The 12,729-nt window shown below is 51.8% G+C and overlaps 2 protein-coding genes across 4 annotated transcripts; one reads left to right on the top strand and one right to left on the bottom strand.

Annotated features, from left to right (window-relative positions):
• The first annotated feature begins 1,588 nt into the window (after window positions 1-1,588).
• On the top strand, window positions 1,589-8,469 carry HSP90AB1 (heat shock protein 90 alpha family class B member 1). Its single transcript, XM_033217314.1, has 12 exons — window positions 1,589-2,091; window positions 3,490-3,636; window positions 4,253-4,459; window positions 4,562-4,721; window positions 4,905-5,038; window positions 5,168-5,476; window positions 5,929-6,094; window positions 6,298-6,488; window positions 6,611-6,758; window positions 6,879-7,147; window positions 7,630-7,963; window positions 8,073-8,469. The coding sequence occupies exons 2-12, from the start codon at window positions 3,490-3,492 to the stop codon at window positions 8,180-8,182; spliced, it is 2,175 nt and encodes a 724-aa protein (XP_033073205.1). The 5' UTR covers window positions 1,589-2,091; the 3' UTR covers window positions 8,183-8,469.
• A 219-nt stretch (window positions 8,470-8,688) lies between these two features.
• On the bottom strand, window positions 8,689-12,117 carry SLC35B2 (solute carrier family 35 member B2). Of its 3 annotated transcripts, XM_033217333.1 has the most exons (4): window positions 11,954-12,116; window positions 11,250-11,443; window positions 10,907-11,061; window positions 8,689-10,228 (listed from the first exon to the last, which is right to left on the bottom strand). In XM_033217333.1, the coding sequence occupies exons 1-4, from the start codon at window positions 11,962-11,964 to the stop codon at window positions 9,290-9,292; spliced, it is 1,299 nt and encodes a 432-aa protein (XP_033073224.1). In that variant the 5' UTR covers window positions 11,965-12,116; the 3' UTR covers window positions 8,689-9,289. The 3 variants fall into 3 exon arrangements, with proteins under 3 accessions (XP_033073224.1, XP_033073223.1, XP_033073225.1); XM_033217332.1 differs by lacking the exon at window positions 11,250-11,443 and having other exon boundaries at window positions 11,954-12,117; XM_033217334.1 differs by lacking the exons at window positions 10,907-11,061; window positions 11,954-12,116 and having other exon boundaries at window positions 11,250-11,330.
• Between the last annotated feature and the right edge of the window lie 612 nt (window positions 12,118-12,729).

Raw genomic sequence — 12,729 nt, forward strand, 5'->3', positions numbered from 1 at the left:
TTGACACTGAAAGGATCCAGCTCAGGGTAAGCCCATCCACAGGAGCGATTCCTGCTTTGGATTTAGGTCCTAGGGGTGAGATCACATCCCTGCTCCATTTCTGGAGCAGAAAGGGAGCTAGCGCAGCAAGGGCTCTGAGTAGAGGGACCCTGGGAGTCACTAAAGCCACTTCCCTGTTGATATAATGTGCACACTGACTTTCATCCGCTCACAGGACAGTGAGAGTTTGTGAATGCTCTCTGTGAACTGGGGAGCAGATTTTTAATGACGTAGGTCCCTCTGCTTAGAAGGAGAGGGCATGTTAAGGGATCACGCTCCCTCTGGTTTGCGGTTTTGGTCAGGAATAGAGCACCCCAATGCCCCTTCTTATAGACTTCTCCCAGCCATAGGCTTTTTGCAGACCATAATGAAAGGGAGAAAGGATATAAAATCGGGATGATGATGGCAAGCATGGCGAAGTGGACAGGGACAAGGAAGAGGAAAGCAAGGGACCTCCTTTTTCTTTGGTATTCAACACATGAACAAAGCTTGTTAACGAATGTAGACTGGGTAACAACAGGGCTGGTGAGGGAGGACGATGTGGGTGGCTGTGGGGAAACTCTTCCCAAGCATCCTAGGGGTGGGCCAGGAAGGGAACCAGATGGACATCTACAGGGCACAGAGTAGGGAGTGGCTATTCTCTCCTGGAGGGGCTGTGGGTCCAGCAGGCTTTCGGATGAGGCCTTGGAAAGGCAAGGACAGCTTGCCGACTGGAGGGCAGGCAAAAGGGCGGAGACAGGCCAGACACGGCGGCCGCAGTTCACTGACCAGGGGTATGGCCTAGGGGTTCTCGTGCCAAGGGGAACAACTTGGCCAGCCGCTCTCTGGCCAGCGTCGTCACGCGGCCTCCAAGAGCTCCTGTTGCCCTGCAGTGGCTCCTAGAGACTCCCTCCTTCCCACGTCCAAATAGCTGCAGGAGGGAAATGGGAGAAAAAAAGCGAACCAGCTTGAGAAATGGCTTGACGTGCCTGCGTAGGGAGGGCGCATGTCCCCGTGCTCCGTGTACGTGGCGGCCGCAGGGGCTGGAGGGGGTCCCTCCCGTAGCGACTCCAGTCTCAGAGTGCAAAACGGTACACCCGCAGAGTCGCCCCGGGTGCTTGGGTGTTGTGTGATTGACCCGGAGAAGGAGGGGTCAGCCGATCCCTCCCCAGCGCTCCATCCCATCCCTGAGGATTGGGCTAGTACCTGTCTTCTCGGACACGTCAGAGTCGGTCCCCGGGTGGGGTCTCTGCAAAAACCCTGCCCTGGCCGCAGCCGGAGAGGCGGAGCCCCGCGGGGAGGGGGCGGGCGGGGGCGGGACCGCCGAGACAGGCCTGGAAACTGCTGGAAAGCCGCAGTGCTGCGGCGCCTTCCGCCGCATGCCGGCAAAGAGTCCCGCCGGCGCCCTCCCCCCACGCTGAGATACCCCACACCACGAACCCTCCGCCCTTCCTCTGCTCCTGGGAGAGTTAGCATCTGGGGCTACCCAAGGTCGGGTCCCGAATGCCAGTCCCTCTGTCGGGATGCGAAATGCGTAGGGCATATACTAGGAAGAAGATTGGGTCTGGGAGCGGCGGTCGGAGTGCTTAGCTGCCTCCGTTCTTTTTAGGTGTTCCCCCGCTCCGGCCCCGTCTTTGGGTGTGGGGACTCTTGCCCCACAGGTTTTTAGGGAGGTCAACGGGTTCCTCGCCCGTAGAGACACCGTATATGCCAAATGAGCACTCCTTATCCCAGCTCTTGATGGGGTCAGGTCCTAGACGTGAAGATATGGGGCTGTGATCACAAGCAAACGTGTGGGTGGATCCGTTGCTTGGGTTCTTCCCCGCCCCCTCCTTTTTTCGGACCATGACGTCAAGGTGGGCTGGTGGCGGCAGGTGCGGGCTTGACAAGCATGCTCCTTTAAGGCGGAGGGATCCACGGGAGGGCGGCTGTTCTGTGCTTCGCCTTATATAGGGAGACTTGAGGGCACGCAGTAGCTCTCTCTAGTCACTCCGGCGTAGCGTTTGTGCCACCTGGTTATCAGAAACCGAGCCCACGTTGTTCTCTAATACGTGTAAGCGTTTTTTTTCCAAGGTAAGGCTGAATTCTTCGCTAGGCTTCTTTGGTGTTCTTTCGTGTTGCTCTTTTTTTCTGTCCTTTAGGGAGCCTAGATGTCGGGGTGGCTTCTGGATAACGCTCTGGATTTTTATAGGGGGAGGGTAGTGGTAGGTGAGGGCTCTTGAGTTTTCCTCGGTTTTCTCTAGTGTGCTTGGGCGGTGGGGCTTTGTCTCCGTTCCTAGCCGTAGCGAGGTGGGCTGCGGGGCTGGGGCAGTGCGCGGCGGGCAGCTGCACGTGGTGGCCGCGCGGCCCGGGACGCTGCCATTTTTGCCCCTCCACTTCCGGACGCGGCTATAAGGGCGTTGGAGGGGGACCGCAGGATGGCGGGGGTGGGTGCTCGCTCGGGTGACTCAGCACGGCCTTGTGGGACTGGCTTTGCCACCTTTCTTACCGGACGCGTTGTTAAAGCCGCCTTGGGTGCTTTGGTTCTGTGAGGGTTCATGGTGTGGGAGGAGCGCTTTCGATCTCCGGCACCCCATACTCCTTCCTTCCAGATCTTTCTTGCAGTCCCGGTGGAGGAGGGGCGGGGAGGGGGGCAGGTTCTGGAAGATTCATGGACTCCCTCCTCCGCCCGTCCTCTAGAGCTGAGATTGTTCTGGAAGCTTCTGGATTCTGGCGCCCCGCCCCAGTGCCCGGATGCTGGGGCGAAGGAGGGTGCACGGCGGCGCCCCCTCCTCGCGTGGTCCCTGCCGACGCATGTCCGGCAGTGACGAGTGTCGGTCTGGTGGTTACGGCCACCATCTTCCTTGTGTTGGGTTTGGTCCTGTTCTGTAATTTTGTCCTGTGAAGGGGTCGTAGTGGAGCTTTTGTCTTATCGATTCTTTGTCCGGATTTAATTGCCCTTCGGGCGGGTATTCTCTGGATCCCAGGTTATTCCTCCCTGCAGTGTGGGGCAGGAGTGTCCCGCCCTTGGGCTGGTTTTAGGAAGACATCTCAAGGGGAGCAGTTTAAAGTTAGTGCCAGACTAGTTACTTTGATCTCCAAATGAAGAACTGTAGGTAGTGATTTTCACATTTAAATTTGTGTAAAGATTATTTTAGATCTCTGGATACCTGGGTTGGACCAGCATTATGAGTTTCTGCCATACTACCGGATGACGCTGAGCCTGCTGGTCACCACTCTTAAGTAGCTGGGTTCTGTGACGTTTGGTTGAAGAACATTTAGCTTATTTTCTTTTTCCTTCTGAATTTTCAGGCTTCCCACTTAGTGTGTTTTTTTTAACACTAATTTTAAGAGAATGCTTTTTCAGTCTCTTCGGAAGGCATAGTAGGTCAAACCAGTCTCAACTCTAAGGTCCTAACAAATGAGATGATCTTTAGGATTTTTAAATATGAGGCCTTCATGTTTTGTAATTAATGATAATTTTTATTTTAGATGCCTGAGGAAGTGCACCATGGAGAGGAGGAGGTGGAGACTTTTGCCTTTCAGGCAGAAATTGCCCAACTCATGTCTCTCATCATCAATACCTTCTATTCCAACAAGGAGATTTTCCTTCGGGAGTTGATCTCTAATGCTTCTGATGTAAGTGCTCTGGTTTCCCTATTTGGTGTGTTTATTTTTTTTGACATTCTAGAAGAGAGAAAAGGAGTGGTTTGGGCTTTGTTGGGGACTACTATTTAAGGGGGTAAACTTGCAACTATTCCAAAAAGATTTGTCTTACTCTCTGGCCATCTTGAACTTGAAAGGGAAGGGACTATGTCCAGAAAAGGTGGGCTCATGGAACTAACTGTAGTTGTAAAGCCTCAAGATAAGGGACAATCAGATTTGAGGCTGAGAGAGGTAAACCAAGATTTTCTTTGAAGACACGGGCTTTAAGAAAGCAAAAGTGACAGAGCGTGTTGACTCACACCTGTAACGCCAAAGCAGGAGGATCACTTGAGCCTAGGATTTCGAGGGCAGCCTTGGCAACAGCGAGACCTTGTCTCTGCAGAAAATTAAATATTATTTGGGCACAGTGGCATGTGCCTGCTGTAGTGCCAGCTACTTGGGAGGCTGGGGTGGGAGGATGACTTGAACCAGGGAGGTCAAGGCTGCAGTGAGCTGTCATCCTTGCTACTACTGCACTGTAGCTTGGGCAACAGAGCAATTGCCTGTCTCGGAGAGAGCACAAGGAAGTTGCTGTTTGTATTATTTTCAGGCCTTGGACAAGATTCGCTATGAGAGCCTAACAGACCCTTCGAAGTTGGACAGTGGTAAAGAGCTGAAAATTGACATCATCCCCAACCCTCAGGAACGTACCCTGACTTTGGTAGACACAGGCATTGGCATGACCAAAGCTGATCTCATAAATAATTTGGGAACCATTGCCAAGTCTGGTACTAAAGCATTCATGGAGGCTCTTCAGGTACTGCAGTTCTGTTGGCATACACCATTCATAGTCATCAGTGTTCTTTATTTTTTTGCTTCTTTAAATTTTGTGTTTGACTTTTAAAAAACTTGTTGGCAGGCTGGTGCAGACATCTCCATGATTGGACAGTTTGGTGTTGGCTTTTATTCTGCCTACCTGGTGGCAGAGAAAGTGGTTGTGATCACAAAGCACAACGATGATGAACAGTATGCTTGGGAGTCTTCTGCTGGAGGTTCCTTCACTGTGCGGGCTGACCATGGTAAGTTAGCTTTTCTGTTACAAGGTAGCTGGGTTAGAGTTTTGTGGGCTCACCAGTAGCAGAAATTTTGAGCATCCTGTCAAGCAGTTCTTCATAGCAGTTCTGCTTATACTTTATTAATTTGGTGAAGTCTCAACTGCATATACTTTCATCCTGTTACACGCTTGTGATGAACTCTTCTAGGTGAGCCCATTGGCAGAGGTACCAAAGTGATCCTCCATCTTAAAGAAGATCAGACAGAGTACTTAGAAGAGAGGCGGGTCAAAGAAGTAGTGAAGAAGCACTCTCAGTTCATAGGCTATCCCATCACCCTTTATGTGAGTATGGACTTTTAAACCTTTTACACTTAGCGTGCAGGATGTTTCCTGTTTTGGAGAATCTCATGGTCCCTGGCTTCTGCTTTTCCTGGTGTTTTGTACTCCAAGGCTAATTTCTGTTTTTGTTAGTTGGAGAAGGAGCGAGAGAAGGAAATTAGTGATGATGAGGCAGAGGAAGAGAAAGGTGAGAAAGAAGAGGAAGATAAAGATGATGAAGAAAAGCCCAAGATCGAAGATGTGGGTTCAGATGAGGAGGATGACAGTGGTAAGGATAAGAAGAAGAAAACTAAGAAGATCAAAGAGAAATACATTGATCAGGAAGAGCTCAACAAGACCAAGCCTATTTGGACCAGAAACCCTGATGACATCACCCAAGAGGAGTATGGAGAATTCTACAAGAGCCTCACCAATGACTGGGAAGACCACTTGGCAGTCAAGGTGAGAAGCCTTTGCATGTTGGGTCAACATGCAAATATGGAGAGGAATGAGTGTAAGTGGAAGGGTGTTGGCAGGTAATAGACACATGGAACATGTCCAGCTGATAAAAGAAATGTGAGAGCCATGTATTTTCACTTACTGATTACCCTGTCATAGTGAAGTGCCATCCTTCCTAATGACCTCACTTTCTCTAAAGGAAATCTGGGTAATGTCTATTGGCAGCCTTACACATCCAGGATTCTGAGCAGAGCAGACTGTTTCCTATATACAGCTAGTATTCGTGTAGATCGTTGAGGGCATTAAGGCTCAGTTTTCTCGGGAACTGCGTGTGTGTGCGCTCTATCCGTTAGGCTTAGGGAGGATCATTTTTCCACTTTTAGGTAATTTGGTGTTGGGGCTAAAAGGCCCTCTTTTGAAATGTATCACTTGCTTATTTTTGGTTTCTTTTTCAGCATTTCTCTGTAGAAGGTCAGTTGGAATTCAGGGCATTGCTATTCATTCCTCGTCGGGCTCCCTTTGACCTTTTTGAAAACAAGAAGAAAAAGAACAACATCAAACTCTACGTCCGTCGTGTGTTCATCATGGACAGCTGTGATGAGTTAATACCAGAGTATCTCAGTGAGTATCTCTTTGGCCTAATTTAGTTGGGTGAAGTCTTGGGAGGTTTTCGGCATTCTGCCAGGATATCCTAGGTTAAGGGTTTTCTGCAATGCATAGTAAGTGTAAGGGTTCAGGAGGCTAGTAGAGCCTTCTGTTTGAATCTGGGTACCGGCTCTGGTCTAGCTATTTTTACTGAGCTTTCTCATCCTGGTTGATGGCAGATTTTATTCGTGGTGTGGTTGACTCTGAGGATCTGCCCCTGAACATCTCCCGAGAAATGCTCCAGCAGAGCAAAATCTTGAAAGTCATTCGTAAAAACATTGTTAAGAAGTGTCTTGAGCTCTTCTCTGAGCTGGCAGAAGACAAGGAGAATTACAAGAAATTCTATGAGGCATTCTCTAAAAATCTCAAGGTAAAGAGGCAAATGCTTATTCCCTTTACCACTTTCTTAGTAATTACTAACAAATTTTTCCATTCTCATAGAAAGTGAATTGTAGTTAAGTTGGATTGTTTTTTCTCTTCCCACCCTTCAAGCTTGGAATCCATGAAGACTCCACTAACCGCCGCCGCCTGTCTGAGCTGCTGCGCTATCACACCTCCCAGTCTGGAGATGAGATGACATCTTTGTCAGAGTATGTTTCTCGCATGAAGGAGACACAGAAGTCCATCTATTACATCACTGGTGCGTTGTTTCTGATGGAAGCCTTTTTGGAGGAGTGGGGAGCACATCTCAGGGCTACCTAGGAACGGAACTGGCAGTATGAGGCATTTTAGTCACTGAGTCCATTTAATTACCCTACAGGTGAGAGCAAAGAGCAGGTGGCCAACTCAGCTTTTGTGGAGCGAGTGCGGAAACGGGGCTTCGAGGTGGTATATATGACCGAGCCCATTGATGAGTACTGTGTGCAGCAGCTCAAGGAGTTTGATGGGAAGAGCCTGGTCTCAGTTACCAAGGAGGGTCTGGAGCTGCCTGAGGATGAGGAGGAGAAGAAAAAGATGGAAGAGAGCAAGGCAAAGTTTGAGAACCTTTGCAAGCTCATGAAAGAAATCTTAGATAAGAAGGTTGAGAAGGTAAGCCATTCTGGAGCTAGGATATATTTTGTAACATACCTTTGAGGTGGGCTCCCTCACAATCATGTTTCTACACAATTAGTGGCTTGAGGCCCCCTATTTACTGTTGGAAGCCTTCTTGCCTCTTGTTCTCTTCCCTAGCCAGGTTTAAGGCTATTTTAATAAAATATGGCACAGATTAGGCATTGCTTCAGTTAACTTCTGAGAGTAGATAAAATATCATTTTCTTTTTTTTGGACTGGATTTCAACTCACTGCAAATTCAAGTCTCCTGAGTGGCTGGGATTGCAGACATGTGCCACCACACCCAGCTAATTTTTTGTATATTTTGTAGAGAGAGGGTTTTGCCAGGTTGGTCTCAAACTCAAGTGATGGGCCCACCTCTTCCTCCCCCTGCTGGAATTACAGGCTTGACAGTGTCTGTTTTCTTTCAAAGTGGTCACTCATCTAATGCAAATCTAAGGCTTTTGTGATTGTCCACAGGTGACAATCTCCAATAGGCTCGTGTCTTCACCCTGCTGCATTGTGACCAGCACCTATGGCTGGACAGCCAATATGGAGCGGATCATGAAAGCCCAGGCACTTCGGGACAACTCCACTATGGGCTATATGATGGCCAAAAAGCACCTGGAGATCAACCCGGACCACCCCATTGTGGAGACTCTGCGGCAGAAGGCTGAGGCCGACAAGAATGATAAGGCAGTTAAGGACCTGGTGGTGCTGCTGTTTGAAACCGCCCTGCTCTCTTCAGGCTTTTCCCTTGAGGATCCCCAGACCCACTCCAACCGCATCTACCGCATGATCAAGCTAGGTCTAGGTAAGCAGCTTTGGTACTTGGTGTGGCAAGGAGTTTGTGCAACTAGGCTCCTGTCTGATCTGACTTGATGCTATTTAGTCAAGTCTTACATGGCTTAATTTTACTTTAGGTATTGATGAAGATGAAGTGGCAGCAGAGGAACCCAGTGCTGCAGTTCCTGATGAGATCCCCCCTCTTGAGGGCGATGAGGATGCGTCTCGCATGGAAGAAGTCGATTAGGTTAGAAGTTCATAGTTGGAAAACTTGTGCCCTTGTTTGTATAGTGTCCCTGTGGCTCCCACTGCAGCCTCAAGTGCCCCTGTCCCACCTGGCTCCCCCTGCTGATGTCTAGTGTTGTTTTTCCTCTCCTGTCCTTTTGTTGAAGGCAGGAAACCAAGGGTGTCAAGCCCCATTCCCTCTCTACTCTGACAGCAGGATTGGATGTTGTGTGTTGTGGTTTATTTTATTTTCTTCATTTTGTTCTGAAATTAAAGTATGCAAAATAAAGAATATGCCGTTTTTATACAGTTCTGCTCTCCCTTGTGAAGTGGATGTTATTCTTCCCTAGCTTCTCTATCCCCCCAGCTCTTGCTGTGTTCATGAGCACAGCAAGTTGAGCTGGTTTTGTAGCTAAGATACAGAATACCAGTGAGTCTTAAGAGTGCACACACTGAAGCTAAAGGCAGTTTTTCTGAAAAACTACCATATAATAATGTCTTTTCAGTCAACCAAAACACAGGACCAAGTCCATTGCAGTAATTTAATTTAATAAAATAAAATTATAAGAGCAAAAAGTTACATTTCTAAAGTACCAAAACCTACAACAGGCTCATGAAGTAGAGCCTAGGGATCCAGGAGCATAGGAGGTGGTGGTGCTGGGCAGGGGTCTGCATCCCCTTTCCACAACACAGCACCATCTTCACTTCACCCTCCTGGGAAAGCAGCATTGGAGCCTATACCGCTTGTGCTTTTCTCACCAGGGTAAGAAATGCAGGTATTTGCAGAGAGGAGGGAGTCTGGAAGGCAGCAGAGCACAGCTAGGGCAAGACTTAAGGAAACTTCTGGGAGGGGGAACTGTGGAACCTACTTACGCCCTCTTGACCCCAAACTCCCCCTTACTGAGGACTCTCTCTACCCTGGGGCTCAGAATAAACTGCCTGCTGGAAGATGGGTGACTTAAGGCAAAAGGGAAGGCTGCCTCCTGGGCTCCCCACCCCCTGCTGCAGAGCTGGTCTATGATACTGAGAAAACACCCGCATTTTGCCCTTTGAGCCAGCTCCCTCGGGTTACAGTAGGAGAGAATGGTGAGAAAACTATTTCACTTGACCCCTCAGGCCCTCTCCACCCTCAAACCTTCTGCACAGGAGACTCAACAGGCACAGCCTTCTTTCCCCGTTGCTTTAGACGGCCCCGCGCGTAGACTCTGAGCAGGAGGGCAGCAAAGACCACAGCCACTCCCAGCCCTCCCACCACAGTGACAGTGTGGCCATAGAGAAGGCAGGAAAGAAGGATGGCAAAGGCTTGGCGGAGGGTCATGATGATGGTGAAGACAGCAGCCCCGAACTGCCCAATGGTGTAAAAGATGAAGAGCTGGCCACATGCAGAGCAGATGGAGAGTAGCAGGGCATGGGCAGCAAACTCACTGTGTCGCCCCATGAAGCGGGTTCCCTCCAGGAGGGCCCCCTGTTCTAGCAGTGAGCCTACTGTGAAGAGGCAGGAGAAGAAATTGACCCCAAACATCATCTGCACCGATGACATCTTATAGGCAAATAGGGCATCCTGCCAGTTTGAGGTGAAGCTGTCAAAAGCAATATAACCTGCCAGTAAGATGAGGCCTGAGAGTGTGGTGGCCGGAGAGCTGCGGGGCTCTGGTCCGCTGGATAACAGAAACATGCTGACCCCGATGGAGATGAGGGTGGCTGTCAGGTACTCCCAGTGTTCGTAGCTGCGCCGAGACACAAGCTTTCCCATCAGCATGACAGGGATCACCTTAGAGGCCTTGGCCAGCACCTGGGTGGGGAAGCTGACGAACTTAAGAGCTTCGTATTGGCACCAGCTGCTAAGCACATTGGACAGACTCGCGAAGGAGTACCGGTACATGGGTGCCCCATGCCGGGGCTGCTTGCAGAGGACACAGGAGAGGCCAGCCACCATCAGTGCCAGCACTCGGTTCATTAGCACCAGGAACTGCGAGTCTGTAAAGCGCTCACCCGGTGATGTGGCTGTGGCCCCATAGCTACGGGTCATCACTCTTTCCTGCAGCACACCCCAAGTCAGGTAAGACACCTGTTGGGGAAGGTAGAGGCAAAGGAGACAATAAGCAAGATAATGAAAAGGTAGACAAAAATTGACTTCTCTCTCTTGTTCAGGATGATGCCTAAGTGATTCAAAGGAAAATATACACTTTTTGGTTCCTCTGTAGAAGTTTCTTCTCCCAAGTCTGGATTCACCTTGTAGGGAATCAACTGTGTGAAAAACCAATTCCGGGAGGCAAGAACTCTCAGAATTGGGTATCTGTAGTTCAACATGATATTCAAGGTGGAACTAGTACCCACTACAAAATGCCATGGAGCCCGCATCTTAGCACTCTCTCACATGCAGTACTGGGGGAAAGCTGAATGGCTCCCCCACAATTTTATCAGTGGGTTTACAGTATGTGAGACACCAGTGCAGGAAGGAAGTTTAATAACGGCACAGTAGAAATCACAGAGAATAGGGCAAGTCTTCTGCACGACATCTCGAAACAACAGCATGAACTTTCAGTACCAGTGCTGGAGAGGAGAAGAGGAAAGAAAAGAGCATTTCCCCCAAACACCTCCAAGATGGAGGTGCAGTGTGCCCCTGGGAGCAGGACATGCAACACACCAACTAGCAAAGCTCTGGGACTGGTAAAATGGAAACCTTCGCAGAATCCCTGCCCACCGGCATCCAACCCAGAAAGAGAGCCTGAGCCCACCTACCCACCTGGAGTCCTGTGGCACAGAAGAGCAGCTTCAGGGCCTGCCACATCGGGGTGGTCTCTGCCGCCTCTGTTCGGGGCGCCAGGGGAACCTCATCAGAGGCCTTGGGCTCATTGCCAAAGACACAAGCTTTCACCAGGGGAAAGCAGAGGCCCCTACCTGAAGAAAGCACACAAAGTCAAGCCCCACATCTTCTCCGTAGCACTTCCTCTTCCCCAGAGCAGCCAGCCTGCCCTGCTGTCAGGCCTACCGTCGTCCCGCCCTCTCCAAGTCATATCCCGTTTGGACTGCTGGCCAAATACCCTCCTTCCCGACCTAGCTCACTTCCCCGCCCTTGCTTCACACACCGGTCTCCAGGTAGTTCTTCCGCCTGAAGTACTGCACCAGGAGGTAGCCAGGTACCATAAAGCTGGCATAGCCAGCAGCATTCACCAAAAATCGGAAGAACCATAGCTGGGTCCATGACTCCGGAGGGCCTTCGGGAGTCTCCCCACCCGCCCCTAGGGAGGGGAACGCAGCCAGCACCACCACTGCCCACCACCTGTAAGGAAAGCGGACATAAGCATTAGGGCGCAGTTATCCCCTCCGCCGCCAGAGAGGACCACACTGGAGTAGTGCCCGGAGTCTCCTCCCCGCCCCCTCCGCTGCAGCTCCGGTCCGGACAAAGAGTGTCTCTCTCTCTCTCTCGAGGAGGGGCGAGGGGACGCCGGCGCTGGCCCGGCAGGGCTTCCTCCCTCCCCGGGGGTGGATCCGCCCTTCTGGCCACATAGGTCTTCTCTGTTCCCTCCAGCGCTAGCCCGCTGCTCAAGCCAGAGGCAGCGCCCCTTCCCCCACCCTCCCCTCCACGTTCCTAGGGCGTCAGGGTACCCTGCCCCTCCGCCCGAAGCTCCCCAAGGAGCACGAAACCAAGCCGCACCCCCCATCCCCACTGGCTCCTATGCTGGCCGACGGCCGAGCAGCCGGGACCCCACCCGGACCCCCGTGCAGATGTGCGGCAGTCACGTGGCCCGGGGGCTCGGTCACGTGAGCTCACCACTGCCCTAGCCCCCACCTGGCGTCCATAGTCCAGGCCGCGTGGGGTGGAGGGGGACCGGGGAATGCGAGTCCCCGGGCCGCGCGCCCCCTGCACTCCCTCCGCCGCCTCCAGGAGCGGCCAGCGAGCCCGCGGCCAGCGGAAGTGCCGCGCTCTTCCCGCCTCCCTCCCCGCGGTCCCCTCCGCCTCTACCGCGACCACGCAGCGCCCCGGGCCGCCGCCGGGCCACAGCGCCCCCGCGTGGCTCGGAGGCAGACGCGGCTCGGGTTCCGGCGAGCTGGGCTGCTCCTGGGCGCGGGGAGTCCCAGCCCTGAAGATGCGCCTGCCCGGCGCCTCCCCTGTGCTTCGTCATCGCCTTTGGCCTTCATAAGCGTCCCAGAGGTCATGGTGACCATTGCCATCTTGTGGACAGGACATTGAGGCTCTGCATCCCAAGACCCTCCTCTGTGTTAGTTCCCCCGTTTTCTGACAGGATGAAGGTGTCTCCTTCCTTTGTTGGCTGGATAGTAATTCTGTCCCCTCACTTCCCATGACTTTCGAGGCTCCACATGGCCTCGCCAGCGTTCCTCGCCCACTCACTCACCCGCTGTGAAGCCCCGCTGGCTTGCTCTCATTTCCTCTAATTCACAGGCCTTCCCCCAAATGCTCTGCCCCCATCCCTTTACTCATCCTTACATCCCAGTTGAGATGATACTCCTCAGGCGGGGGTTCCCGGACCACCCAAAGCATGACCCTCTACCAACTCCATCCTTTTCCTTCCCATTATTCTTTTTCCTTCATAGCACCCACTGCAA

This window comes from Trachypithecus francoisi, unplaced genomic scaffold (genome assembly GCF_009764315.1).
Source record: "Trachypithecus francoisi isolate TF-2019V2 unplaced genomic scaffold, Tfra_2.0 Lachesis_group10, whole genome shotgun sequence".
NCBI classification, from domain to species: Eukaryota; Metazoa; Chordata; class Mammalia; order Primates; family Cercopithecidae; genus Trachypithecus; species Trachypithecus francoisi.